General features: G+C 46.2%; 1 protein-coding gene across 1 annotated transcript; it reads left to right on the top strand.

Moving 5' to 3' along the window:
- Nucleotides 1-1,561: 1,561 nt before the first annotated feature.
- SRP68 (signal recognition particle 68) lies at nucleotides 1,562-26,362 on the top strand. The gene is made up of 16 exons (XM_005907966.3): nucleotides 1,562-1,772; nucleotides 3,621-3,687; nucleotides 5,751-5,864; nucleotides 8,831-9,026; nucleotides 9,627-9,709; nucleotides 9,954-10,063; nucleotides 10,405-10,487; nucleotides 10,807-10,947; nucleotides 18,007-18,105; nucleotides 19,034-19,098; nucleotides 21,241-21,397; nucleotides 22,272-22,366; nucleotides 22,845-22,974; nucleotides 24,570-24,645; nucleotides 25,084-25,136; nucleotides 25,553-26,362. The coding sequence occupies exons 1-16, from the start codon at nucleotides 1,589-1,591 to the stop codon at nucleotides 25,778-25,780; spliced, it is 1,881 nt and encodes a 626-aa protein (XP_005908028.1). The 5' UTR covers nucleotides 1,562-1,588; the 3' UTR covers nucleotides 25,781-26,362.

Raw genomic sequence — 26,362 nt, 5'->3', positions numbered from 1 at the left:
TTTATGTTTGCACTAAAAGTGCAGTAGTTACACTTTCTCCATATCCTCACCAATATGTTATTTTCTAGTACTGTTATTTAAAAAACAGTACTCTTGCCTGAAAAATCCCATGGCTGGAGGAGCCTGGTAGGCTGCAGGAGCCTGGTAGGCTGCAGTCCATGGGGTCGCGAAGAGTCGGACACAACTGAGCGACTTCCCTTTCACTTTTCACTTCCATGCATTGGAGAAGGAAATGGCAACCCACTCCAGTGTTCTTGCCTGGAGAATCCCAGGGACGGGGGAGCCTGATGGGCTGCCGTCTATGGGGTTGCACAGAGTCGGACACAACGGAAGCGACTTAGCAGCAGCAGCAGCAGCCCTTCTAATGGATGTAAGGTGATGGCTCATGGTGGTTTTGATTTGCATTTCCCTAATGATTAGTGCCTACCACCTGGAGGCTCAGATGGTAAAGAATCCGCCCCTCAATGCAGGAGACTGGGTTCAATCCCTGGGTTGGGAAGATCCCCTGGAGAAAGGAATGGCAACCCACTCCAGTATTCTTGCCTGGGAAATCCCATGGGCAGAGGAACCTGGTGGGCTACAGTCCATGGGGTCGCAAAGAGTCAGACACAACTGTGTGACTAACACTCTCCTTTCTAATGATTACTGCAGACTTACTTCAAAAATACACCATTTCATTTAGTCTTTGCAACAGGCCTAATTGGAGCTTCTCTGGTGGCTCAGGCGGTAAAGAATCTGCCCGCTATGTGGGACCTGGGTTCCATCCTTGGGTCAGGCAGATCCCATGGAGAAGGGAACAGCTACCCACTCCACTCCAGTATTCTGGCCTGGGGAATTCCATGGACAGAGAAGGCTGGCAGGCTACAGTCTATGCAGTCGCCAAGAGTCGGACACGACTGCACCACTTTTACACATTCACAGATGAGGGAAGAAAGGTTTAGAGAGAGATTAAGCTATTTGCCCCTATCTCCCAGCCATAACGACAGAGCCAGAATTAGAGCTTGCAGTGCCATATTGCAGAGTAAAGGTTCACAGTCTTCCATGCTTCAACAGTTCTCTCTGCTCAGACTACTCGAGCGCGCCCCAAAGTCCAAAGAAGGGCACAGATCCCCATGCATCTGAGAGTTCCTGCATTACGGCCGGCTCCAGAGGATGGCGCAGACAGAGGAGGTCCCCTCCCAGGCGGGGTGTTTACTTCCTTAGGGTGGGAATCCCATCTCCCAGGTTCCCAGAGAGGAAGACACTCCGGGATGCAAAGGTCTTATCCAACGGGGTCTCCCGCGCAGGGATGCAGGAGGTGGGGGCCGGGGGAACATCTCAGGGTCCTCTATCCAAGGAAGACTGCCTCCAGGAGACCTTAACAGCTACCGCGTCCTCACGCCTCCAGGGCCCTCAGCCCTAATCCCGCCACCGCTGCAGACCCAGAATCAGCATCCACGGGCAGGCGCGCTACCACAAGTGCCCGTTGCCTGCGGGCAGGGCCGTCGGCGGCGGAGTCCGCCGCTATCCCGTCAGCCAGTCCGAGCCGGCCGGGCTCTCTGCCACCCGCGTCGTCTCGCCTCCTCTATCCCGTCCTGCTCTGCGGCGCATGGGCAAGATGGCTGCTGAGAAGCAGGTTCCTGGAGGCGGCGGCAGCGGCAGCAGTAGCGGCGGGGGCAGCGGCGGGAGCGGTGGTGGACGCAGTGCCGGAGGAGAGGAAAATAAGGAAAACGAGCGGCCTTCGGCTGGCTCGAAGGCACACAAAGAATTCGGGGACAGCCTGAGTTTGGAGAGTATCCTACAGTAGTCGGGCCTAACTCGGCAATGACTACGTGTCGATCTGGCGGGCCGGCGGGCTGGAGAGGCGGTGGGGCCGCCTCATCCTAGGCAGGAGAGGCCGAGGGGTGCACTTGCTCTCGCCCCTACTTTTTGGGCACTTAATAGTTCCAGGGTCTGCTCTTCGACTGGCTTTTCTTCGCATCTCCTCTGCTCTCCGCGCTGGGGAACGTTCTCTTCTTTCAGTCGGCACCAGAAAATTGGGCAGTTTTCGGCAGTTTCCCCGCAGTTGCCCAGTTTGGGGGGGGCTGGTGGTGGGGCTGACACAGGCCACTCTGATTAACTTGGCACCTGGGGCCGCTGAAGTGGGGAGAAGGAAACTGCAGTGTCGGCGTTTTGGCTTAATAGTTGTGTCTGACAGCCGTCGGAGAGTGCATAGTAAAAAGTACAGTTTGATGCTCTGCAAGTGGAAGCGAAGGTTGACTGTTCCAAGGAAAGGCTTATTGCCCGTTTTGAATATAAACCATCAAAAATTGTTAACGTTACTTGTGTAGTTCTCTTAATATGCCTCGTAGGCATTTTGTCTTGTGGAGAGTCATTCAGATGAGCTGTTGAGGAATCGGTTTCTAGTTTTCATCAGAGTGTATCACAGTTGAGTGTTTATGGTATTAGTTTGTGGCTTTTTGAAATGAAAATGTAGGCGAATTTGTGAAATAGTACATGTAGCTTGACTTTTTAACATACTGAAGTTTTTCAGCAGATTGAAGTTTTACTTTTTGAACTGGTGATATCCTTCCAAATGGATGTTAGATTGCTCTGATTTTATTACAGATCTTGTACACGCTGGTCTCGTTTTAGTTGTTGACATAGCCCTTTCAGTGTTCAGTGTTTTAAAATATTCCTATAAAGAAGCATTGAGGAAACTTTAGAAGAAAACTAAAACGGTAGGCAAAGGTCGTTGGACTTCCAATGTTTGGGACATAATCTTAAAATATTTTTAAAATTCTTCAAGAGGAGAATTTGGTCAGTGCCTTTTCTTTTAAAAGAAAAACGTATTTTAATGCAAACTGTGGCCTGCTTTTGTTGGCATGTGCTTGCCGTAGGCGCAGACAGCATCACAGCTGTTAAGGAAAGTCAGGTTTGGCAGTCGTAGAAGGTTGTGCAAATAGACTAGTAGTACACGTCATTCATAACCCGAATCTGCTTAAATGAGTAAAAACCCTAGGTCCAGGTGTAAATCACTGGGAACCACCCCAAATGTAGTCAGCATTTATCAATAGAATCCAGCAGCTGTATTTAAATTGTTGGGTCTCGTTAATCTTCAATGACTATGGATGCCCTCCTTTTCTAGTTTGAAATAGTAACTGAAAGTTCAGGCTTTCAGGTTTTTTACATGCTTAGCCCTGTCCTCCTGAGAAGGCAATGGCACCCACTCCAGTGTTCTTGCCTGGAAGACCCCATGGACGGAGGAGCCTGGTAGGCTGCAGTCCATGGGGTCGCTAAGAGTCCGACACGACTGAGCGACTTCATTTTCACTTTTCACTTTCATGCATTGGAGAAAGAAATGGCAACCCACTCCAGTATCCTTGCCTAGAGAATCCCAGGGACAGAGGAGCCTGTTGGCCTGCTGTCTGTGGGGTCCCACAGAGTCGGACTCGACTTAGCAGCAGCAGCAGCCCTGTCCTCTGACAAGGTAGCTATTGAAAGTGGTCACTAGAGATTTCACTAGTTAATGTACTAAGCATTTTAGAAATGTTTAATGAACTGTGATTTGATACAAACAGATTAATGGTACTAATATGGGTGAATGTTTTGGATTATTTCGATTCTTGGCACTGTAAGCTTTTCCTTAATCTTGACTCTAGTTCTTCAGATTATAAAGGAATCCCAGCAGCAGCACGGTTTACGGCATGGAGACTTTCAGAGGTACAGGTCAGTATCACTTGCAAGGTGTAGAGACATCTCTGGCCTTTTCAGACTTGGTTTGCCTTTGTTACTACCCTCACTACTGTGCCTTACCAGAAAGTATACCTGGAAAGTCTATATCAAATTCTCAAAAAGATACTTACTTTTCAAATTTAAGAAGAGCGAATCTTTTTATCCATTTTGCCTTAAGGTGTTGCAGATACATGGAAGCTGCAGGCGAAAATAACAAGGAATTTGGTGTGGGTTTTTTTTTTTTTTTTTTTAGTTTAACCATGTTACAGAATCTGGGTTATATCCCAGCTCTTGGCATTTGCTCTTCTGATTCCTGTCCTTGTAGTTTTGCTTTTTCTGAAACATGGCCTTTCGTGACCAGATTCTCTCACCTAACACATTATTCAGTGGTATTCCATTGCAGGGGTGAATCACAGTCTGCTTTTATCCCCCAGTTGAATGGCTGTTGGGACTCCAATTTTTTTTTTTCATAGTTATTATTAATCTTTTTAATGTTCGATTTTCAATTAGATCTTTTGGTAATAAAATATAACATAAAAATGACTTTGTGTACATTTTAGTCCATATTTCTGTCTTTTAGTACATAAATGTATTTGTGTATGTGTGCTACCAAATAGTATTTTTGTTCTTCTAGTCTTTTTCTACGCTTTTTTTCCCATAAGTTTGCTCACATTGTGTATACAACTTTGTATCCTGCTCTTTTGCTGGACATTATGTATTAAGTATTTCTCCATGTTTATAAAAATGTTCTATACACGTGATTTGTATTAGTTGTGTTATAACCTGATACATATCTATATCAACTATATAGACATACCATAGTTTATTTACCTGTTCCCCTGAGTTGGTTATTTATATGGTAGCCAGTTTTATAGGCTTAAAAATTTTGTTCCCGTGACTCTCTGATCATTCCTCTTTGTATTTTTGATTATTTCCTTAGTGTAAAAGTAGACTGTCAGTTCAGGAAGTATGACCATTTTTAAGGATCTTGATAAATGGATTGCCAGAAAATTTTTACCAATTTGCTTTTCTATCCATAATGTGTGTGTTCCATTTGATTTTTATATAAAAGGGTAAGTGATAATTAAAGCATAAGTATGAATTTAAAAAGACCTATAGTTCATAGATTCAATCAGACTTTTTTTTTTTAATAACCCATTCCGTGGTAGCTTTAAGACTGAGATGTTGAAGTTACCGTTTAAATATCATTTTATATTATAAATTTTATGCTGTTTTGAGTAAGAGTGGTAAAATTTTGCATGTACTTTTACACTAGCTTAGTCAAAATACTTTTATTGCACATCTATATGTTAGGCACTGTACTAAGACATTGGGAGAAATTTGAAAATAAAATCATCTTTGTACTCAAGGAGTTTATATTAGTGAAATATGTAAGAACATGATTATAATATTCTCAAACTATAGTGGAAGTAAGAATTAAAGACTGCATGAGTACAGAAGAGAGAGGCTTGGCATAAGAGGTGGTGTTTATCGTATTTCTTGGTGATATCCTCGTTCACCTCATTTTTCTTCAGATATGCTTATAGTTCCTTTCTCCATGTCTTCCTTGTCATCACACTCTCTCCGTCAGGATGCCCCTTCTTCCCTTTTACATCCGTCAGAATCCTACTCATTCTTTCAAAGCCCACCGTAAGTCCAGTCCAGTGAAGGGGGTTAACAAGAAGAGAAAGGTTACTCATGTCACTTTGGATTTGCCATTTGCCTCGTTTTTGTGGTTGCCATTTTATCTTCATGATTCTCTCCAACTTGAGTGTGGTTCTTTTTTTTTTTTTTTTTTTATTTTTTTTTTATTTCAGGTATTTCAGAGTGTGGTTCTTTGAGAATGGGCACCGTGTCCTCTGTCTCTTCATGTTTTCTGTAATTCCAGTCATATCGCCTTGCGTGTTTGCATTCAGTAAACATTTGCAAGAGGATGGTGGTATCTATAGCAACCATAAGTAGAATATCCCAAACTTTTGACCTTGCCTTATTATAGAACTTACTATTGAAAGTACTATCAGCTTAGCTGAATGGTTTTTGGTTGTGGTTTCTTACAGGGGCTACTGTTCACGTAGACAAAGACGTCTTCGGAAAACACTCAACTTTAAGATGGGAAACAGACACAAATTCACAGGGAAAAAAGTAACTGAAGATCTTCTGACTGATAACAGGTATTGACTGCTCAGTGCTGAGTATCTCTTGTTAATACATTTATTGAACAGTTAGAGTGTGACAGATGTCGTGCCACACACTTGAGTTATTTCATGTGGTTTTTGTAGCAGCTCTGTGGAATAGGCATCTTTACTACTCCTTCTCCATTATGAGGAAACTGGGACTTCCCTGGTGGTCCAGTGGTTAAAACCCTGCACTCCCAATGCAGGGGATACAGGTTCAATCCCTGATCAGGACATTAGGATCCCACATGCTGCACAGCATGGCCCCAAAAAACAAAACAAACAGAAAACAGGCTCAGAGAGACTCTGTAACTTGTTCAGAAATAACTGGTGGAATGGTAAATGTTGAAGTCAGTGATTAGACTAATAACCTCATTGGTTATTAGGTAAGGTTTCTGGAATGCAAATTTCAGTGTCTGTTCAGTTCAGTCACTCAGTCGTGTCCGACTCTTTGCAACTCCGTGGACTGCAGCACGCCAGGCCTCCCTGTCCAGAACCAGCTCCTAGAGTTTACCCAACTCATGCCCATTGAGTCGGTGATGCCATCCAACCATCTCATCCTCTGTCATCCCCTTCTCCTCCTGCCTTCATCTTTCCCAGCAGCAGGGTCTTTTCAAATGAGTCAGTTCTTTGCATCAGGTGGCCAAAGTATTGGAGTTTCAGCTTCAGCATCAGTCTTTCCAATGAATGTTCAGGACTGATTTCCTTTAGGATGGACTGATTGGATCTCCTTGCTGTCCAAGGGACTCTTCAAGAGTCTTCTCCAACACCATAGTTCAAAAGCATCAATTCTTTGGCACACAGCTTTCTTTATAGTCCAACTCTCAACATACCTCCATGACTACTGGAAAAACCATAGCTTTGACTAGATGGACCTTTGTTGGCAAACACACCTTTGTTGGCTGCTTTTTAATATGCTGTCTAGGTTGGTCATAACTTTTCTTCCAAGGAGCAAGCGTCTCTTAATTTCATGGCTACAGTCACATCTACAGTGATTTTAGAGCCCCCAAAAATAAAGTCTGGCACTGTTTCCACTGTTTCTCCATCTGTTTGCCATGAAGTGATGGGACTGGATGCCATGATCTTAGTTTTCTGGATGTTGAGCTTTAAGCCAGATTTTTCACCCTCATTTTCATCAAGAGGCTCTTTAGTTCTTCACTTTCTGCCATAAGGGTGGTGTTATCTGCATATCTGGGTTTATTGATATTTCTCCTGGCAATCTTGATTCCAGTTTGTGCTTCATTCAGCCTAGCATTTCTCATGATGTACTCTGCATATAAGTTAAATAAGCTGGGTGACAACATACAGCCTTGACATACTCCTTTCCCAATTTGGAACCAGTTTGATGTTCCCTGTTCAGTTCTAACTATTGCTTCCTGACTTGCATACAGATTTCTCAACAGGCAGGTGGGTGGTCTGGTATTCCCATGTCTTTAAGAATTTTCCACAGTTTATTGTGATCCACACAGTCAAAGACTTTGGCAAAGTCAATAAGCAGAAGTAGATGTTTTTCTGGAACTCTCTTGCTTTTTCCATGATCCAGCAGATGTTGGCAATTTGATCTCTGGTTCCTCTGCATTTTCTAAGACCAGCTTGAACATCTGGAAGTTCATGGTTCGTGTATTGCTGAAGCCTGGCTTGGAGAATTTTTAGCATTACTTTACTAGCCTGTGAGATGAGTGCAATTGTGTGGTAGTTTAAACATTCTTTGGCATTGCCTTTCTTTGGGATTGGAATGAAAACTGACCTTTTCCAGTCCTGTGGCCTTAAATCAGTATATCTCAAGTGAAATCTGGCCATATGTAGAGTACTACCTAAGAGTTTTGTGTTTCATTGCTGAATGTATACATGGTGGTTAACGTGACAGGATTACTCTATCAAGCAGTGTGTATTAATAATCTGGGGGTCAGTTTCTCAGACTGCCTTATTTGGCTGCACCAGGTACTAGCTGTGGCATGCAGGATCTGGGTCCCTGATAAGGGGTGGAACCTGGGCCCCCCTGCATTGGGAGTGTGAAGTCTTAACCATTGTACCACCAGGGATGTCCCTCTATATCTGTATTTAAACCAAGAGCTCAAAAACAAGAGATGCCAACTTCACCTTTTAAAAGCAAGATCGTTTACATATGTGTAACTCAGCCATAAAGAGGAATGAAATCTTGCCATTTGCCACAACATGGAGGAACTTGGAGAGTATCATGTTAAGTGAAATTAGAGGAAGACAAATACTGTGCATTTTCAAGTCTATGTAGAGTCTAAAAAACGACTGAACAAATAAAACAGACTCATAGAGAACAAGTTGGTGGTTGCCAGAGGGAAGGGAAGTAGGAAGGAGTCGGTAAAATAGGGGAAGGGGATTAAGAGGTAAAGACTTGGAGTCATGAAATGATTCCCAGTCATGGTTCATGGGGATGTAATGTACAACATGGGGTATATAGTCAGTGATCCTCCTACCCTGCATGTGAAACTAACGCAGAATTTTGAGTCTGTGGTACTTCAGTAAGGGCTTTCCAGGTGGCGCAGCGGTAAAGAATCTGCCTGCAACGCAGGAGACGTAGGTTCCATCCCTATGTCAGGAAGATCCCCTGGAAAAGGGATTGGCTACCCACTCCAGTATTCTGGCCTGGAAAATCTCATGGACAGAGGAACCTGGCGGGCTACAGTCTATGGGGTCGCAAAGAGTCAGACACGACTGAGCAACTAACAACAGCAAGTCTGAGTTTGCCAAGTTTGAGGTGGTAGCAGGTTTTTCAAAGAGATGTGTCTAGTAGGTGATTAGAAACCTACCGGAGATGCTGATTTGGGAACCATGGTTGATGCTGTGAGAAGAGCAGCTCCGAGGAGGAAAGCAAAGGAAGGTGTAGGGAAAAGTTGCGAGGCCGAGGATTGTTCCTCAGAGGATACCCGAGTCTGGTGCTCCTGGCCTTTGCTGTTTTCAGTTGGCCTGTTCTGTCTCTGATTTAGATATTTGCTTCTGGTTCTGATGGATGCTGAGAGAGCCTGGAGCTATGCCATGCAGCTCAAACAGGAAGCCAACACCGAGCCCCGAAAACGGTTCCACTTGTTGTCTCGCCTGCGCAAAGCCGTGAAGCATGCCGAGGAGTTGGAACGCTTGTGTGAGAGCAATCGTGTGGATGCCAAGACCAAGTTGGAGGCTCAGGTTAGTGTCATAACATCAGCTTTGCTTTATTGTGGAGATTAGAGATGTGACTTTAAAAATAATAATAATACAGTTAAACAGAACAGATTCTCTTTCATTGTATGTTGATAATCAGGGGAGGAAAAAACCTAATCTTGCTTTTAAAAGGTGAAGTTGGCTCTTGTTTTTGTTTTTGAGCTCCTGGATTTTAAGAATTGGCTCTAACTTTTAAGAAAGCCCATGCTTCTTTTGATATGTATGTGAAAAACTTACATCTGGGAAGTTCACAAAGTAAGAATTTTGTTCTTAATGAGTATTTGAAAAGGGATGGAAGAGATTTCAAGTTTATATTCAACTTTTGATGCTAATGGTATAGCCCAGAAGTGGGTTGTTAAATAAAACAAAGAGAGCAAATTTTCTTTATTTTGAAGTTCTCTCCTAGGAAGTACATGAATCATAAATCACCCTCGGGTCACATTTTATTCGTGAGACACATTTTTTGATTTTTTTAGAATCAACCTGAATATCTATTCTTGATACCAGAGTTTGAAGCGAGTAGGGTTGGGCTGTACCCTGGTTCCTGGGTACTGAAGCAGTGTCTCTTTTCCCGTCACCTCACAGGCTTACACGGCTTACCTCTCAGGAATGCTGCGGTTCGAACATCAAGAGTGGAAAGCCGCCATTGAGGCTTTTAATAAATGCAAGTAAGTCCTCTGGCCCGAAGGCTGTGGCCAGTTTTGGTAGCAGTCACATGCAAGCTGCAGCTCAGCCAGTGATTGCTTCTGTGAACGTTACTACGGTTTCTTTCTTTTTGCCTTCTCTTGAGAAATGTGGGTTGTTCTCTTTCAGCCTCAGAACTTGCTGGTTCTGGTAGTTGATCTGTGTTCCTTGTGAGTTTATTTTCTTAAAGCGAGGCTGCTGTGAACCGTGATGTTCCTTGCCTGGCAGGACTATCTACGAGAAGCTGGCCAGCGCCTTCACAGAAGAGCAGGCTGTGCTGTACAACCAGCGGGTGGAGGAGATCTCGCCCAACATTCGCTACTGTGCCTACAACATTGGTGAGCGGAGCTGCGCAGGGCAGCGACAGGCGGCCTGCAGAATCTGGAGGATGGCTTTAACTTTCCTCCCTTTCCCCCACGTCCATCTTTGGTGTGGGTTTGCATTGATGAAAAGAGTACAATTGTCCGCATCAGCTCTGCTCGACATCCAGAAGGCAGTTCCCTAGCTTCAGTTTTGGCCCCACCGTATCTGTGCTCACCCTGAGCCTTGTGAAAGGACTTAGGATTCATTGAAATGCGCTGGTGGACAGGGATGAGCTTGGAGTTGAATCTGAGAGTTCTTGAGGAAACAACCAAGACCTTTGAGAGTTTTCCACTCAGTCTCTCTCTCTTTTTCTCAGGGGACCAGTCAGCCATCAATGAACTCATGCAGATGAGATTGAGGTCTGGGGGCACTGAGGGTCTCCTGGCTGAAAAATTGGAGGTAATCTAGTATGCGCGTTCTGTGAAAAGTCTTCGGTTTGAAAAAAAGTCCAGTAAAAGAAGTAACACACAATCCCCTCATCCAGGGATAATTGCTATTGATCTATGCATATTTATACCTATCTTTAATGAAAACTTTTTGTCACTTAATTTTTTTTTTTTTTTTGCCATGCCTTGTGGCTTGTGGGATTTTAGTTCCCTGCCCCAGGGATATGTAATATGTTAGTTACAGGAAGAGACAAACGATAGTCCCCAGTGAGCTTCACCTTGATCACTCACATCCACGGTTGAAGCTTTAACATTTTATAACTACTTTCTAGGCATTGATCACTCAGACGCGAGCCAAGCAGGCAGCCACCATGAGTGAAGTGGAATGGAGGGGCAGGACGGTTCCCGTGAAGATCGACAAAGTGAGGATCTTTTTACTGGGCTTGGCCGACAACGAGGCCGCCATCGCCCAGGTGAGGAGCTGGGCCTGTTCTGTTCTCTTGGTGCGTCTGCAGGTTGTCCTTGTGTGTTGAAGATATGATATTTTGTTGCTGATTAGGATTTGGGTAACCATCTCAAGATGCATGCTCTTGAGTAGAACCCTTTTGAAAGCTGAGTTTATCGAGGAGTTTTCCTGGGTAGAGGCCAAAGAAATTGACAGTGACAGCCTTCGGTGAAAATGGGAGTGGCAGAGGGCTGCTTCAAGTCAGGGGTGACATTTGGCCCAGCAGGTGGTGCAGCAGCGTGGCTGTCGGTCTTGTGTCTCTCTGACCTCTCATCCTCACCTTCCAGCCCTGAAGGGTCACCTCTTGTCCCTGGGTCCTTGAAAGACAGCCTGGCTAAACCCGATCTGCTTGTTTTACGTGTGGTATTTATGCAGTATTCATGCAGAGCTGTACTGCCCGATGCTCCTGCTGACATAATTATTACCTGATTGTGGGTGTGAACACCCAAATGAGTTCCAGAAGAGAAGAGATTCCGGTGATCTTGGTTTGTTTGGAGTAGACAGTGATGAGGCATTTTTTAGAGTTCTTTCTCTGTATTAGGCGAAGAACATCTGAAAAAAAGACCACGCTACTCCCTGTGTCTCCAGCCTCAGCAGGGACCAGTGGCGTTTCATGAGACTTCACAGCAGGCTGCTGTCTCTAGAGGGATATGTGTGTGAGGCGCTTTGCTAGTTGTGCTGATGGGTTGTTAAGTATCCAGGTCTTTCAGTGACTTGTTCCAAAGTGGCTCCTTTGGTTGGGGGTAGCTTTCAACAACTGAAGGATTTCTTTGCGCCTTTTGTCTGTATTGCATATGGCCCCTCACCTCCCCCTTTATTTGCTTACAGGACAGAAGATTAGAACAGTACTGGAAAGTTGAGTTTTCATTCATCTAAAGGACTAAACTTTTTCTGAGAGCATTTCATTGGCACTTAAGAGTATAGAGGTCTCTCTTCTTGACTAGGGCTGATAGCACCCATTTAAATTATGCAGCTGGATACATACTGGAAGGAGAGAACTGCCACAGATCTGTGCCAGGCATCAGTGACAATCGGGTAGGAATTCTGGGTAGAATAGGGAGCGGGGAGGGAGGGGGGCCAATGGGGGCAAATAAAATAGAGACTCCTAAGGAACGGGGCCACAGACACAGACCAGGTAAAGGACAGGACAAGGTAACATTTACTAAGTAACTTTAAAAGTTATTCATGCTTGCCATTTATACAATAGAAGTGTTTATAAGAGATCAGCCTACAGTCTGACTTCCTGTATACCTTCGCTGATACTGCATTGTACTAAAAAGGAAAATAAGCCCTTCATGTTTGCAAGATATCACTTTTTTGTTAGAATTAGACTGAGATCCAATTTCACATTTTTTCACTAACATGTTGTAAGGATTTTTCATGTTCTGACAAATTATTTCACCAAATTTTTTATTACCTGGTAGTCACCTGGACAGACACCACAGAGACAAGCAGGAGTGTAATGATCCTCCTTTATGTCCTGGATGCACTGCTTAACGCTCTCATGTGTTTCTCTCTTCCACCCTGTGAGGTGGGTGATGCTCATTTTACGGATGGGAAAGCTGTCACCTGTCCATAACCATATCTGATAGAAAGGAGTGCCTGCATTTGAAACCATACCCTTTTGAATCCAAAGCTCGTGTTCCTTGAAGTTTCCCACATAGCCTTAGATTCATCAGGAAGGTTAGGAACAGGATCGTTTTGCATGGTTTTGGTGAAAAGCTACATGTAATTTCACTTAACAGAAAAGCAGAGTCCTGGGCCCCTGACTGAAAAAGTCGAATTTTAATGGAAATCTTAATGGAAAAAAGTAGTCCTTCACAGGAGAATCCTCTCCACTTCAGAAGGTTACTGAGGGTAGGGGTTTCCCACGTGGGAGGAGAAGACACAGGCGTGTTTTATCTGAATTTACCTTTCTTTTGCTTTTTTACAAATAGAGAATAAAATTTAAATGGGGGAGGTGTTTTTGCCTTATTCATAAAGTAATTCAGATTGGGCTAAATTAGACCAGGTGAAAAGCATCTCACAATTGCACATGAAGCTGTTGCCTTTACAATTGAAGATCACTTCAATCGCATGGTGACTAGTTGAGCTTTGTGCACATATTAAAAGGATTACTCTCAAACTCGGGTTTTGGTGTAGGTGAAGGGCTGACTTGTGGATCTCCAGGTCATAGTCCCCTTTACAAAGCAGTTCAAAGAAATTCCCTAGTGGTACAGTGCTTGGGAGTCTGCCTTGCAGTGCAGGGAACACCAGTTCAGTCCTTGGTTGGGGAACTGGGATCCCACACGCTGCGGAGCAGCTAAGCTCGCACAGCACTAGAGACTGGTGTGCCGCAGTGAAAGAGCCCGCGTGCCCAAACTACAACCTGATGCGGCCAAGTAAGTAAATACTAAAAAAACAAGATTGGCCAGCGTTTTGATAATATTGGCAAGAAAAAGCAGTGACATGAGCCTTGAATAGATAAAGATTCTCGTGGTCAGTCTTCTCATCGCGGCTGCCGTTAGCTTTGTGTTCCCACCTCACCTTCAGTGTGCACGTTTCTGTTGTTAAATATGTTCTTTTTAAAAGTCCTTTATACAGATAATGGCAGGTGGTTTTGTTTAGGGTTGGTGTCAGGGTTATACATACCTTGTAAAACAAGTTTGGAGATGTTCCCTCCTCTGCTTTCTGAAAGAGTATGTAACTTTTTGTTTTCTCCTTAAATGGTCGTTATAATTCACTAGTGATACTATTGGGCCTGGAGTTTTCTTTGTGGGAAGATTTTTATAATTTGTTTTTGCTTGTTTTAAAAAATATATAATTCCTTTACGAGTTGGCGGGCTATTCAGATTTTCTGTTTAATCTTGTGTCGGTTTGGATTTTATATTTCTAAAGTAATGTATTAATTTCATGTAAATTGTTGGTTTTATTGACAGTTTATAATATCGTCTTATTATAGTGTTCGTAGAACCTGTAGTGTTATCTTCTGTTAAGTGCCTGGTTAATATGCTGATTGTGGTGAATACAGTTAATTGTGGTCTTTAAGGCTCTTATGGTGAATTAGGATCGCTTGAATATCCGAGACCTTTAAATAATTTGATTGAGCAAACAAAATGTGTATTAATCCCAGGAATCCCATTAAAGTTTTAACCTTAAAAACAGATACATGCCTGATAATGCTGCGTCACACATACACCAGGTCAAGCCAGTAAGGAAATAATTTAAGTACAGTGTCAAATGAAGTTTGGTTAAACCCTTAGGTTTCAGGCGTAGCTCCGTGGCTGATTAACTGTGTACTGAATTGGATGAGCCCTGGGTTATTATGCATGGGAAAGGCCCTTTGGCTACTCGGAGCTAATCTCCAGAAGAACTGCGTGCTCGCTGGTGCACTTGGCAGGCGATTGGCCAGTTCTCCTTATTGCATCGAGTTGTCCTCTGCCCAGGAGACAGGGCTTCTCACTGCCGTGTTTCCTAGCCCTGCTGCTGTTGGTGTTTCCCACCCTCTGGGAACTGGGTTGGAGGAATCTGGTAGCCCCCCGCTTCTTGGTTGCTTGTAGAGGTTTTTATGACCTTTAAATACTAAAACAACAGTTTACTGAAAAGCAAGAAGAAAGAAATAATTCAAGGAGATAATACTAAACTGCAAAGACTGGAGCTGAGACTTAATCAACTGCCAAAATCCAGCTGCAACAGCCTTCCTTTCTTTAGCCAAGCTTTAGATGTTCATGTCTTTAATATTGTCTTACTTTCTCGTTTGTTTTTATTTTGCTTTGTTAATACTTGATCACGCCTGAATTGTCTTGGTGGTGATTTGAGGATATCATGCAGCTGGGGGTGGGGGCAGGTTAAAAATGTCTATAGGTTTGATGATTCTTATCCTCAGGTTATGACTAATACTTTAATATTTGACTGGAAGGAGATCACTTCTCCTTTTTGTTAAAAAAAACAGTCTATTTTTACGTGAGGTTTGTGTCCTCTTTACTCGATTTCTGTTTGTTTTTTCCTAGACCTCACTGTGCTGAGGGAGGCTGGGCTCCCATTCCCTTGGTTCTCCTACAGGTGTGGTGGAGAATGTGGTTGGACTCACCTTGCTGTCTCTGTCACACCAAGTAGACAAGTGAAAACTGTCTGGGAGCTCTGTCTTTAAGAGCTGAGGGCCTCGCCTCAGGACACACACAGCTGGTTTTCCTCGGCCTTGAGACGTGCCTTGGTGCTGTGGAACAGCACTTCTGAGAGTGTGTGAAGTTGATCTCAAGCTTGTTTATTAGTACTGCCTTGGAGAAGGCAATGGCACCCCACTCCAGTACTGTTGCCCGGAAAATCCCATGGACGGAGGAGCCTGGTAGGCTGCAGTCCATGGGGTCGCTAAGAGTCAAGACACAACTAAGCAACTTCCCTTTCACTTTCCACTTTGATGCATTGGAGAAGGAAATGGCAACCCACTCCAGTGTTCTTGCCTGGAGAATCCCAGGGACGGAGAAGCCTGGTAGGCTGCAGTCCCTGGGGTCGCACAGAGTCGGACACAACTGAAGCAACTTAGCAGCAGCAGCAGCAAAATGTGTTACTTCTGGGCTACGGGTTTCTCCCTGTCACAGGTCCACACGGGAAGGTCTAGGCCGGCCACAAATTCTTCTGCAGGGAGTTTGCTCGTGTGTGCGAAGCTGTTCTTGCTGGTTCCGTGGCAGACCTGAGCCGTGTGCATGTGGGTCCTGAGGGACCCTCCCTCTGCATACACGTGGAGAGGTGTTTCTTGCTCCACCATCCCTTCAGGATTACCTTTGCCTCCAAGATAGGTTTACAGAATAAGAGTGAAGTAGCAACATGTGTTTCAGGCTTCCTCTGTGGACATTTTGCTCAGCCCAGGGAGAACCGGGAGAGGTTCTGCTCCAGAGATGAGCGGTCTCTGTCCCTGCGCAGTGTGTCTGCATAAGAACAACACAGCCGACGGACGGCCTGTGATCCAGATCGGCCTTTCCCTTCATTGTGGTTTAAGACCTTTGTAAGATCCCAGGGGAATGAAGAATTTTCTGGAAGCAGAGGGAAGGGAGATTTGCTGCTGTTCAGTACCTTAATGCAGAGTGTCCTTATTCAAAGGGAATGAAGGTACTACCTGGCAGGAAAGAGATACAGCATTTTCACATCAGATTAATTTTTTTCACTTGAGCCGTTTCTTCCCTAGGAAAGGAGGCAGGTCCCAAGTAGCTGGTAAAACCAGTTGGCCCCTTTCTTCTACTTAAGCACTCACTGCCCCAACTGCTGAACCCCCCAATCTTAAAAGGGTGTCGCTGGCATGTTTGCTGGATTGCATGATACCAGGCTGGTGCTGGAGTTCATCTTGCCTGCTCACGACGTGGCTCTGGTATGTGTGTGGCTGGTCCGGGTCTGTTTTCACATCTTATTCCAGTTGTTAACTCTGCAGCTGCCCCGTTCCACAGGATTTATACTTTGAAAAACTTGGCTAGTTTGATTACATGAGTACGAAGAATCTTGCTGACTTGAGATCCTTAACGGTGTTTGGTGTGAAGTGTGTTTCTCCAGAGCCGGGCTGTCTGGTACGGTAGCCACCTGAACACATACGGCTGTTTACGTTGATTAAACTTCCGGGTGCTCAGCAGCCACCTGTAGCTGACGACACCACACTGGACCACGCAGGGATGTCACCGTCACAGAAAGTGCCAGTGAACAGCCCTGCTCTAGCCTGCAGTGTGTTAATGGTGTCTGGGTTTGCCTTTATAAATTTATAGAATAGCCATGCCCCTGATTTGTTCCTAAGTTACTGAACAACAAGAAAGTCAAGTAACTGCTGCTGCTGCTGCTAAGTCGCTTCAGTCGTGTCAGACTCTGCGACCCCATAGACGGCAGCCCACCAGGCTCCCCTGTCCCTGGGATTCTCCAGGCAAGAACACTGGAGTGGGGTGCCATTGCCTTCTCCGAAGTCAAGTAATGTATAAATAGAAAAATATGTTTGATTTATATTGGGTAATTTACAAGGAAGTTTTGTTTTGTTTTTTTCTTCCCCACACTGGAAACTGGGAAAAACATGAGAGCTCTTAAGAGAAGAAAAGGTTTTTCTGAAGGCCCCTCCCAACCATATCTTAAAGGAGTGGGCAGTACTGGCTTTTCTTTTGAGCTTTTCTGGAGGTCAGTTGAATGTCAAGAGATCAGATTGAATGTTAGTTTCTGTGGAAAGTCAAATATAATTATGGGAATGTTGATGTTCTAATGTCAGAGTGGGTCTGCCAGTAACACAAGTTTATCTCCTTTCTGCTTTTTGTCCATTCCCACCTGCTTAGTCAGATTCTTTAGGATGATAATGTGGTTTGGCAGGTATTCAGTTAATGAATCACTTTTTGCCTTATCCTGGTTGGCTAGCAAAGGGGCAACGCCCTGTGCTCTGCAGAGACTGTTGTTAAATGCTTGTCAACTTCATCTGCCCTGAGATGTTCTCAGCATAGCCGTATGGAATAACTCCTGTATGCAGGAAAACCTCATGTGCATTTAGGAGAGAAATATATCTTTGGTTGGTTATTGATTAGTAATGTCACTCACCTACTTGGGACTTAGAGAAATCCAGTATCTACAACTCTGTTGGCTTACATTTGCAAGGGAAAGAAACTTGTGCTGTGCATCACTCTGAGGTGGCAGTGCCCCAAATCTAGTCCATAAAGCTCCCCTGAGATGCCAGGTGCTGAGCACAGGTAGAGGCATTGAAGGAAAACAGTAGAAAGTTCTACGCTAGAGGAAAGATGAAAGCCTCTGTCAGTTGACGGTTTAGATCAGTGCTATCAATGCTTTTTCGGTATGTTCACTTTATATATATACACTTCTCATTTCCGTACAAATTAATGAATAAAACCATAAGGAACATTGTATATGATAAAGAATATTAACAGTTGAAATGATCTCTGATCCAGGCTGTTTTTTGGTTGGATGTGTGTATTTGTGTCTAACGGGAGGAATCAAAGCGCCATCATGCCCTCCTCCCATCAGAATACCATGACTTACTCAAAAAGAAACTCTTTCACCACCTTCTGCCTTTGTTTAGGCTGAGAGTGAAGAAACCAAGGAGCGTCTGTTCGAATCCATGCTCAGTGAGTGTCGGGACGCCATCCAGGCCGTGCGGGAAGAGCTCAAGTCAGATCAGGTAGGACTCTGAGCTGAGTCCCGCTCTTGCTCTGAGTGAGGTCCTCTTTGGTCTGTGTGTCTCGTTCCCAGGCAGGGTCTCTTAGCCACTGTTGTATTTAGATGTGGCGATTGGCTGACCAACAAGAGAAGCCTCCTCTGGGCTCCACCAGGATGAGAAACTCTTTTCCCTCTGTCCTGCTTCTCCTAATGGCTTCATGTTTTACCTGTTGAGCCTCTGGTCTCAAATCCATATCTCCAGGTGGATTTCTCTAGCACTCCCTTTTTCTAATAATATCACTGTGATTCATTCAGGCATCTAGGCTGAAAACCTCAGAACCATTTTTGTCTTTCTTCCCTGTTGCCAAAAACCCTGTTTATTCTCCCTTTGTAATTTCCCTCTCCCTTTGTTCATTCCACCTGTCTCTATTTTTTCTGTTATGTCTGGACTCGTAGAGAAGACACCTGATTTTTCTGTCCAGGCTAATCAAGAGATCCTTAATGTCTCCACATCTGTAAGGTCTCCTGCTGTGTAAGGTCACATCTTCACAGGTTCCTCCCTTTAGGGCCATTCTTCAGTCAACCAGGAAGGCAGGAGCTGACAGCACGAGGCATAGACCTTGGGTCTAAGACACAGGTCCTAAAACGGAGCCGTGGCCTGCGGACCGTCTGCTTTAATGCTTTGAGTCTAAACACTGGACACAGGGGCCAGGAGGCCTTCCTGGCCGTTACTCTGAGTTCTCGTACACGTCTGGTTTTTCTTTGTCAGTGGAAACTGAGTGACCTTGTTGTTCCAGAAAAGCCCAGGAGTTCTCTGATATTTGAGGACCTCAACTTCCTAGAGTCTGTGCCTGTGTTGCAGGGCACTTTGAGGTCCACACCATTGAATGAGGTGGTCAGAGCCAAGGACGTAATCAGCCATTTTGTCTCTACCTTCTTACTTTCTGCAGAAACAGAGAGATTACGCCCTAGACGTGGAGTCGGGGAAGGTATCTAACCTTCAGTACCTGCACAGGTAAGAGATGTGACATTTTTACTTTTTAACCCTGCATGATGTGTCTTTGGAACAAAAGAGTATCCACAGTGTTTATGCACGTTATAGTTTATCGATACATATTAGAATATGAATGCATCTGTGCACATTTTCGCATACGAGATTTGCACATGTATATTATTCTAGTATCTGTATGATTTCCTGTTTTGTACAACAGAAGAACTGGAATGTAACCGATAACTTTGAAGTTCCCTGTGGCCCCCTTGCTGATTCCTCCCCCTCTTCTAGAGCTCACCGCTCTCCTTCTAGGAGCGCCAGGCTCCTAGAGTGACTCTCATCTGCGTTCTGAATGGCTTATTTTGTCCTGTCCACATTTAAGTTCAAGTTCAGCCCAACTTTAATTCCATCTAGAGTTTATTTTTGAGTGCAGTAAGGATCCGCATCACCTTTTTCCACGAGGGTGACAGACTGTTCCAGGGTGCGATTTATGGGCCGGTTTGTCCTTCCCCGCTGGCGTGCAGGCGGACGTTCCACACTCCCTGCGCGCTCGCTGTCTGGACTCTCTGCTCTGCTGATTTGTCTGTCTGCACTGACACCAGCGCCGTGATTTACTGTAACTTTATCATAGGTCTTGGTGTCTGGTCCAGCACGTCATCCCCCCACCCCCACCCCACCAGCTTTCTCCTCGGGCACATCTTGATTGTTTTTATTCATTTGCTCTTTCATACCCATTTTCAAATGGCCTTGTCAAGTTTAAGTTTTTTAAAGATGGGTCATTTTGTTTCACAGAAGAAAGGAGGAAGCACTTCTCCCCAGGTGCTCTTTCCGTGTGACCTTGAAATTTTTAATGTCTTAGTCACTGCTTACAACTTTTTAGTGAACCTGGCAATATTTTCAGTCATTCCCAACCCCCACCCCCGGCCATTTTAATAAAAACAAAACCAAAAAAAACTCCTCTCCCTGCCTTAATCTCCATTCTTAGAGAATTTGGTATTATGTCACATTGACTGCCTTATGTTTCAGATGCACAGAATATTAGCAGGAACAGTCCTTATCTCCCTTCTGTTTCAACAAGCCCATGAGAAACAAGGCTGTAGGAGCTTAGGGGACGTGTTGGTAGTTAACAGCCACCAAGAGGCAAAGGCAGTTGTCAGCCTCCTAGCCTTGAAAGACCAGGAGAGCTTCAGCGGGGCTCAGGACACTTCCACACTGTGAAGCCCCCTTGCCCTGGATCTGTCTTCCCGCCTCCACATGTAGCTGGTATAGGGATGGTGAGCAGTTAGGACCAGAGGCCAGCTTTGGGATGGATTAAAGTCAGGAATCCAGTAGCTCTTGTATTTTAATAAAGCTCTGGTATCTTAATAAAAATGTATCTAGATCCCTGTTCCACTCAGTGAATAACAGTTATTTGTTTTGAGAGTCTGAGTTTTCTGCAGAGCTCTAGGAAAGCCCATCTCATGACTTCTCAGATGCGGCCACTTTCGAGGATCCCCTGGTGGCCCAGGGTTAGTTAGGACTCTGTACTTTCAATGAGGGGCACAGGTCCAGTCCATGGTCAGGAACTCAGTTCCCACAAGCCTCACGGTGCAGCAAAAAGCAAAAGAAGGGGCCAGTTTTAAGTCTTTAACAAATTCTTTTGGTATTTACTTGCATGTGTCTAAATGATGTGTGTACGTTGCTACTTCTTGATCTTGGCTTTTAGCGTTTATTACCACTTTGTTCTACAGCCGCTCACCAGTTCTACTCCTGCTCTTCACCCTGAGCCCTCTGGCCTTCCACCTGACTCCTACACAAGCTCTCTCATTTCTGATGCTATTTTATTTATTTAGTCCTTATTTTAGGAACTAGCTTGCTATCCATCTCTCATCTTAAGGACCAGCAGTGTCCTCTGAAATTGGTAACTCTCTAAAGATATAGAAGATATAATTCAAATTAAAATCAAATTTTGTCGTAAGGCCTCATACGGGTCCCCTGCGAGTTCGCCACCGAACAGCAGCCAGAGTTGAAGGCCCTTGGAGGTTGAGGCCCAGGCCTGCCAGCCCTGCCGGGTGACATGCCCTCAGCCCCACAGCTCCCCAGAGCAGCCCAGCTTGTGGTCCAGTGCTCTTCCCAGCACATCCGCTTCCCTGAGCATCACCTGAGCTGACGTGTGGTCCATTCCAGCTATCTGACGTACATCAAGCTGTCAACAGCGATCAAGCGGAACGAGAACATGGCTAAAGGGCTGCAGAAGGCCCTGCTGCAGCAGCAGCCGGAAGATGACAGCAAGCGCGCCCCTCGGCCCCAGGACCTGATCCGGCTCTATGACATCATTCTGCAGGTGACCCCAGAGGGCTGGGAAAGCCTGTCCTGTGCGTGGGTTGGCTACAAAATGACATAGCAAAAGGGTTGTGATAGCCAGGAGCTGTTGGTGACTCGGTGAAAGACAGCAGTTCTTGTTTTCATACCAGTTCAGCCGTCCATAAACCTGATATCCAGACATATTGATGTGTTTTGTTGTTGTTTAGAGTCTTAGTCATGTCTGACTCTTCTGTGACCCTGTGGTTTATAGCTTACCAGGCTCCTCTGTCCATGGGATTTCCCATGGACAGAATACTGGACTGGGTTGCCATTCCCTTTTCCAGGGGGTCTTCCCAGCCCAAGGATCAAACCCATGTCTCCTGCATTGGCAGGCTGGTTCTTTACCACTGAGCCACCGGGGAAGCCCATGTGGATGTGCAGACACGAGTAAACCCCCTGGTATTCATTCACTGAGCACTTCCTGTGCAGGCTGGTCGCCCACGTGTCTTGACGTGTCCTGGGACCTGAGGCCACACTGCCTCGGCCCCCCTGGGAGCTCATGGGTGAGGGAGTTTGAGACCCCTGCCCACAGTCAAGGTGTCTGTGTAGGCGCCACACAAGCGGGCCATCTGAAATAAGAGTTCAGAGCCAGAGGGATCCCCTCCAGCTGAGCGGGTCCAGGGAGTCTCTGAAGAAGGTGAATTGTGACTGAGAGAAAGGCCACGTGGGCTCAGGGTCAGGAGGGCGGAGGTGACCCCAGGTGAGGCTGCGGCTGAGTCATTCGTCACAGACGTCCCCGTTATCTGAAGCCCAGGCTCGCTCTTTCTGCCCACGTCTGTCCTTCCACATCTTCTGTCAAACACTCAGTGCGGGTCCCCCTTTTCATGAGTTTTCCTGTTACATCTTTTGTGCAGAATTTGGTGGAATTGCTCCAGCTTCCTGGCTTAGAGGAGGATAGAGCCTTCCAGAAAGAGATAGGCCTTAAAACTCTGGTCTACAAGGCTTACAGGTAAGTTCCCCTGGGATGGGCAGGGCTCCCCTCAACCATTGGAAGGTTCTAGAAGCTTTGGGAGCACGTCCCTGGAAGGTTGGGTTTTGGTTTTTGAAAGACATGAGCAGAGATGAACGGTTATGACCTAGACATGTGGGCGGTGTAGGTAGCATTTGCAGCTGGACAACGTCCCTCCTTCCTGCCTGTCTTCATCTTCCTTCCTGTGCCTTAGGAATTACAGCTTTTTTGCAGAGTTAGCAATAAGTAAAAGACAGTGGGTCAGCTTTGGACCTACACTGTCAGTCAGCTCCAGTTTCAGGGAGGAGTCTGCGGGTTAGCCTGGCAAACTGGAACAGTGAAAATGGTGAAATCTCCCACCCCAGGGAATGAGCCTGACATTAAGAGACTTGACCATTTATTTAGCCTAAACAGCAAGGAAAGCCTTGATCTTGGGTGATCGTTGCTTAAGAATACTGTGGCTCTTTCCTTCCATCAGGTGTTTCTTCATTGCTCAGTCCTACGTGCTGGTGAAGAAGTGGAATGAAGCCCTCGTCCTGTATGACAGGGTCCTGAAATACGCAGACGAAGTGAATTCCGACGCCGGAGCCTTCAAGAACAGCCTCAAGGTAAGCCAGTGGCCTCGCCTGTTTCTAAGACCTGAGCAGTTGGCCGTGAGGCTCTGATGCCTTCTCAGGCGGGTCCTGCTTGGTCAGCCATGGGATGTGGTGCGCCCGAGTGCCCGGGAGCTGTGGGTGTAACTCGTGGCAGCGTTCCAGGCCCAAAGACGACTCAGGTACTAAGAGAGACGGCCTTCACCTGGTGCACCGCCCCAGAGCACTGTTCAGGCTCGGCTCCGTGTTAGAACTGCTTCCAAGGTGGATGTCTGGCTCTAATTGGTGTGGGATAAGAACTGGGGTTTTTATAATATTTATTTACTTTTTTGCACTGAGGCTTTTTTAAGCCCTTCAGTGATTCTACTCTGCAGCCAAGTGGAGAATCACTGGTGAAGCCTCTCCACACGAGTGCGTGGGGACCACCAGCAGCAGCATTTGGGAGTTTGCTAGAAATGCAGATTCTCAGGCCAGGGCACAGGTCTATGGGGTCTAAAAGTGTATTTTACTTTAGCAAGACTGCCAGGTGATAGGGTGTATGTCAAAGCTTACGTGCCAAGCTGGTGTATTTTACAGATTTTTGAATGACAACTAGATTTTTAAGCTTATGGACTGCTGTGAGGTTACAGAGATTCTTAAAGCAGTGGCCCAGGGGACCCATGTATATTTTACAAGTAGAGACTATTCAGAAAAGCGGGGTTAAGGTTACTGTTACCAACGTTACAGCCAGTGTGGGAGTGTCTGCCTAGAACAGCCCTGGGCTCAGCCGTAGAGAAACTCTGGTTTCTGCCTTCAGAGAGCTTGTGGTTTTGCTGCAGCCGCAAGACTTGCATAGGACCCACCTCCGAATACAAAAGAAGGGAGCGAAATAGGAGTAGGTGGGAGGCGGGCGTGGGCAGTGGGAGGGTGACCAGTGTGGCAGCATGGTCGGGTGTGGTGGTGTTGGAATGTGGAGACAAACCAGTGTGGACGGTCTGTCTCCGGAGAGAAGTAAGAAGGGTGTCATGAAAGCCCATCTGCCCTAACATGCCAGGGTTTAGGTTAGGGGGGAACTAACAGGAAGCAGGCGTGAGGGGTGCAGCAGTATCCAGACCTGACCGATCAGTCCAGATTCTGCCAAGTGAGAAGCTGAGGCAAGAGAAGGGCTGTGAGTAGGGACTGAGGTCCTCGAGCCAGGCGGCCAGGCTCTGGGTCCCGGCCTGCGGCCACCGGGGACGTGACTGGACACGTTCTTTGGCCTCTCTGTGCTTTGTCTTCTCACCTGTAAAGTGCAGGTACAGACTGTCTCAGGATTATCATGAAGATGAAATTGACGATTGTGTGGATTGCTTAGGGCAGTGCCTGGCACATAATGCATTTGGTGTATGATAAATGTGTTAATGTTATCTTTGTCATTATTATTATTTTCAGGCAGTATTACTTAAGACATGGCATAGATTTCTCCCCTTGAAACAGGCTAGTTTCTGTGCATTGCTTTTTTTAATAGGGAAAATGTTTAAATTACCTGAAATCCCTGAAAACACCAGTCGGGTTACTTAGCTCGGGTTAGTTTGGTGCACCTCTCTGGCCCGGCCCCGGCTCACAGTTCCATGTTTTCCTCGTTGTTACAGGACCTGCCGGACGTGCAGGAGCTCATCACACAAGTGAGGTCGGAGAAGTGCTCCCTGCAGGCGGCTGCAATCCTGGGTGAGCCACACGCCTCTTCCCTGTGGCCTGTGTCCCCAGACTCCCCTTCTCTGCTGCTCCTCTTCTCTCCCACCCCCTGCACCACTGGTGTAAGACTGAAAGGGGTTGTTTCGGTTCATCTGTGAGATTTTAGTTTTTTCCTGCCATTTCCTCTGCCCCAGTGAGGCATCAGGTTATGTGGAAGAATCTAGAGGCACCCTGGCATGCGGTCCCCCTGCCTGTCCCAGGGAGCCATGCTGGCTGTGCTGGGCTGAGCATGCTGGTTCTGGGTGTGTAGTCTGTTATTGGCATGACTTGTCTGCTTTGGGTTGGAGAGGGCTGACTCCCCACAGATGGGCTGCCTTTACCCCTGGGGTTTAGGATCCAGGCGGGTGATAGGTATCATTTGAGCCTGTTGCGTTAAGTCCATGTTCTCACTGAATCCTGTGAAACTTTCAGATACAAACGATGCCCATCAGACAGAAACCTCTTCCCAAGTCAAGGACAATAAGGTAAGTCTGGGCTGTGGCTTTTGAAGAATAAACAGGATTTCGGGACTCCCTAGGAGCGTATGCTCATCTGTAGAGCAGAGGACCCTACGTTTCTCAGGAAACACCCTCCCTTCCCGCTTCTCTTACTCCGGACCTGAAAGCTGCCTGTGTAAGGTGCGCTAGGTGTCACGTAAATGGTCCCAGTAAAGTTAGGAACCTGCTGTGCACTCTGGCTAGGGGCTCTGGCTCCAACTCAGACATCGGACAGGCTTGTATCCCACTCCAGCCCACCACTCTCAGCCTCTCTAGATTTCAGTGACTCTCAGCTATGAATAAAGTGAGGACATAATAGCCCCTCACAGGAGGTTTGTGGGGATCGAATGTTCCACCGATGGGCGGTGATTAACTCTGGGTTCCTGCTTTGGTTTGACTTCCAGCCCTTGGTTGAACGGTTTGAGACCTTCTGCCTGGACCCTTCCCTCGTCACCAAGCAAGCCAACCTGGTGCACTTCCCGCCAGGATTCCAGCCCATCCCCTGCAAGCCTTTGTTCTTTGACCTGGCCCTCAACCACGTGGCTTTCCCACCCCTCGAGGACAAGCTGGAGCAGAAGGCCAAGAGCGGCCTCACCGGATACATCAAGGGCATCTTTGGATTCAGGAGCTAACCAGGCTCGTCCTCGGGGCAGGGGAGAGTCTGACTCTCAATCTGTGTTGTGAGAAAATCCCAGCAGGTTCCGTGATACTAAGTCCAGGTCCGCGTCGGCCCCGGGCAGGAGTGTACCATCCTCGGCCCCGCCTTCCTGTGTCTCGTGTGTGTACACTTCATTCCCACCCAGTGTGCTAGAAGGACACCCTGTCGTCTTCTGGTAAACGTGTGCAGGGCCCTGTGTCGTCCTCCCCCGGGGAGGGCCCTGCCACCTGGTCTCATCTGAGCCACGGTCAGGAATGTTTTCATGGGGTCCACACCTGGCCCGGCCGGGGGCTCGCATGCTTTGTCGTGTTTCTTCAGTACCATGGATGTGAATGAACTCATCCTTGCTGTGAGCACCCAGGAGCCCTTAAAGAGTTGGTCTGAGACGAGGAGACATTGGCAGCGTCACCCCAGGGTTACAGTCAGCCTTATTCCCCTCCACCTCCGAGCGAAAGTTGAGAAGTTTCAGAACAAGCAAAGAGCTCTATTTTTAGAAGAAATATGTTACCCTCAGAAATGATGAAAACAGATCTTCTATTAAAAGGCAAAGATGCTG

The sequence above is a fragment of the Bos mutus genome, chromosome 19 (genome assembly GCF_027580195.1).
Source record: "Bos mutus isolate GX-2022 chromosome 19, NWIPB_WYAK_1.1, whole genome shotgun sequence".
In the NCBI taxonomy this organism is placed as follows: Eukaryota; Metazoa; Chordata; class Mammalia; order Artiodactyla; family Bovidae; genus Bos; species Bos mutus.
This window is presented reverse-complemented; position numbering and strand designations above follow the sequence as displayed.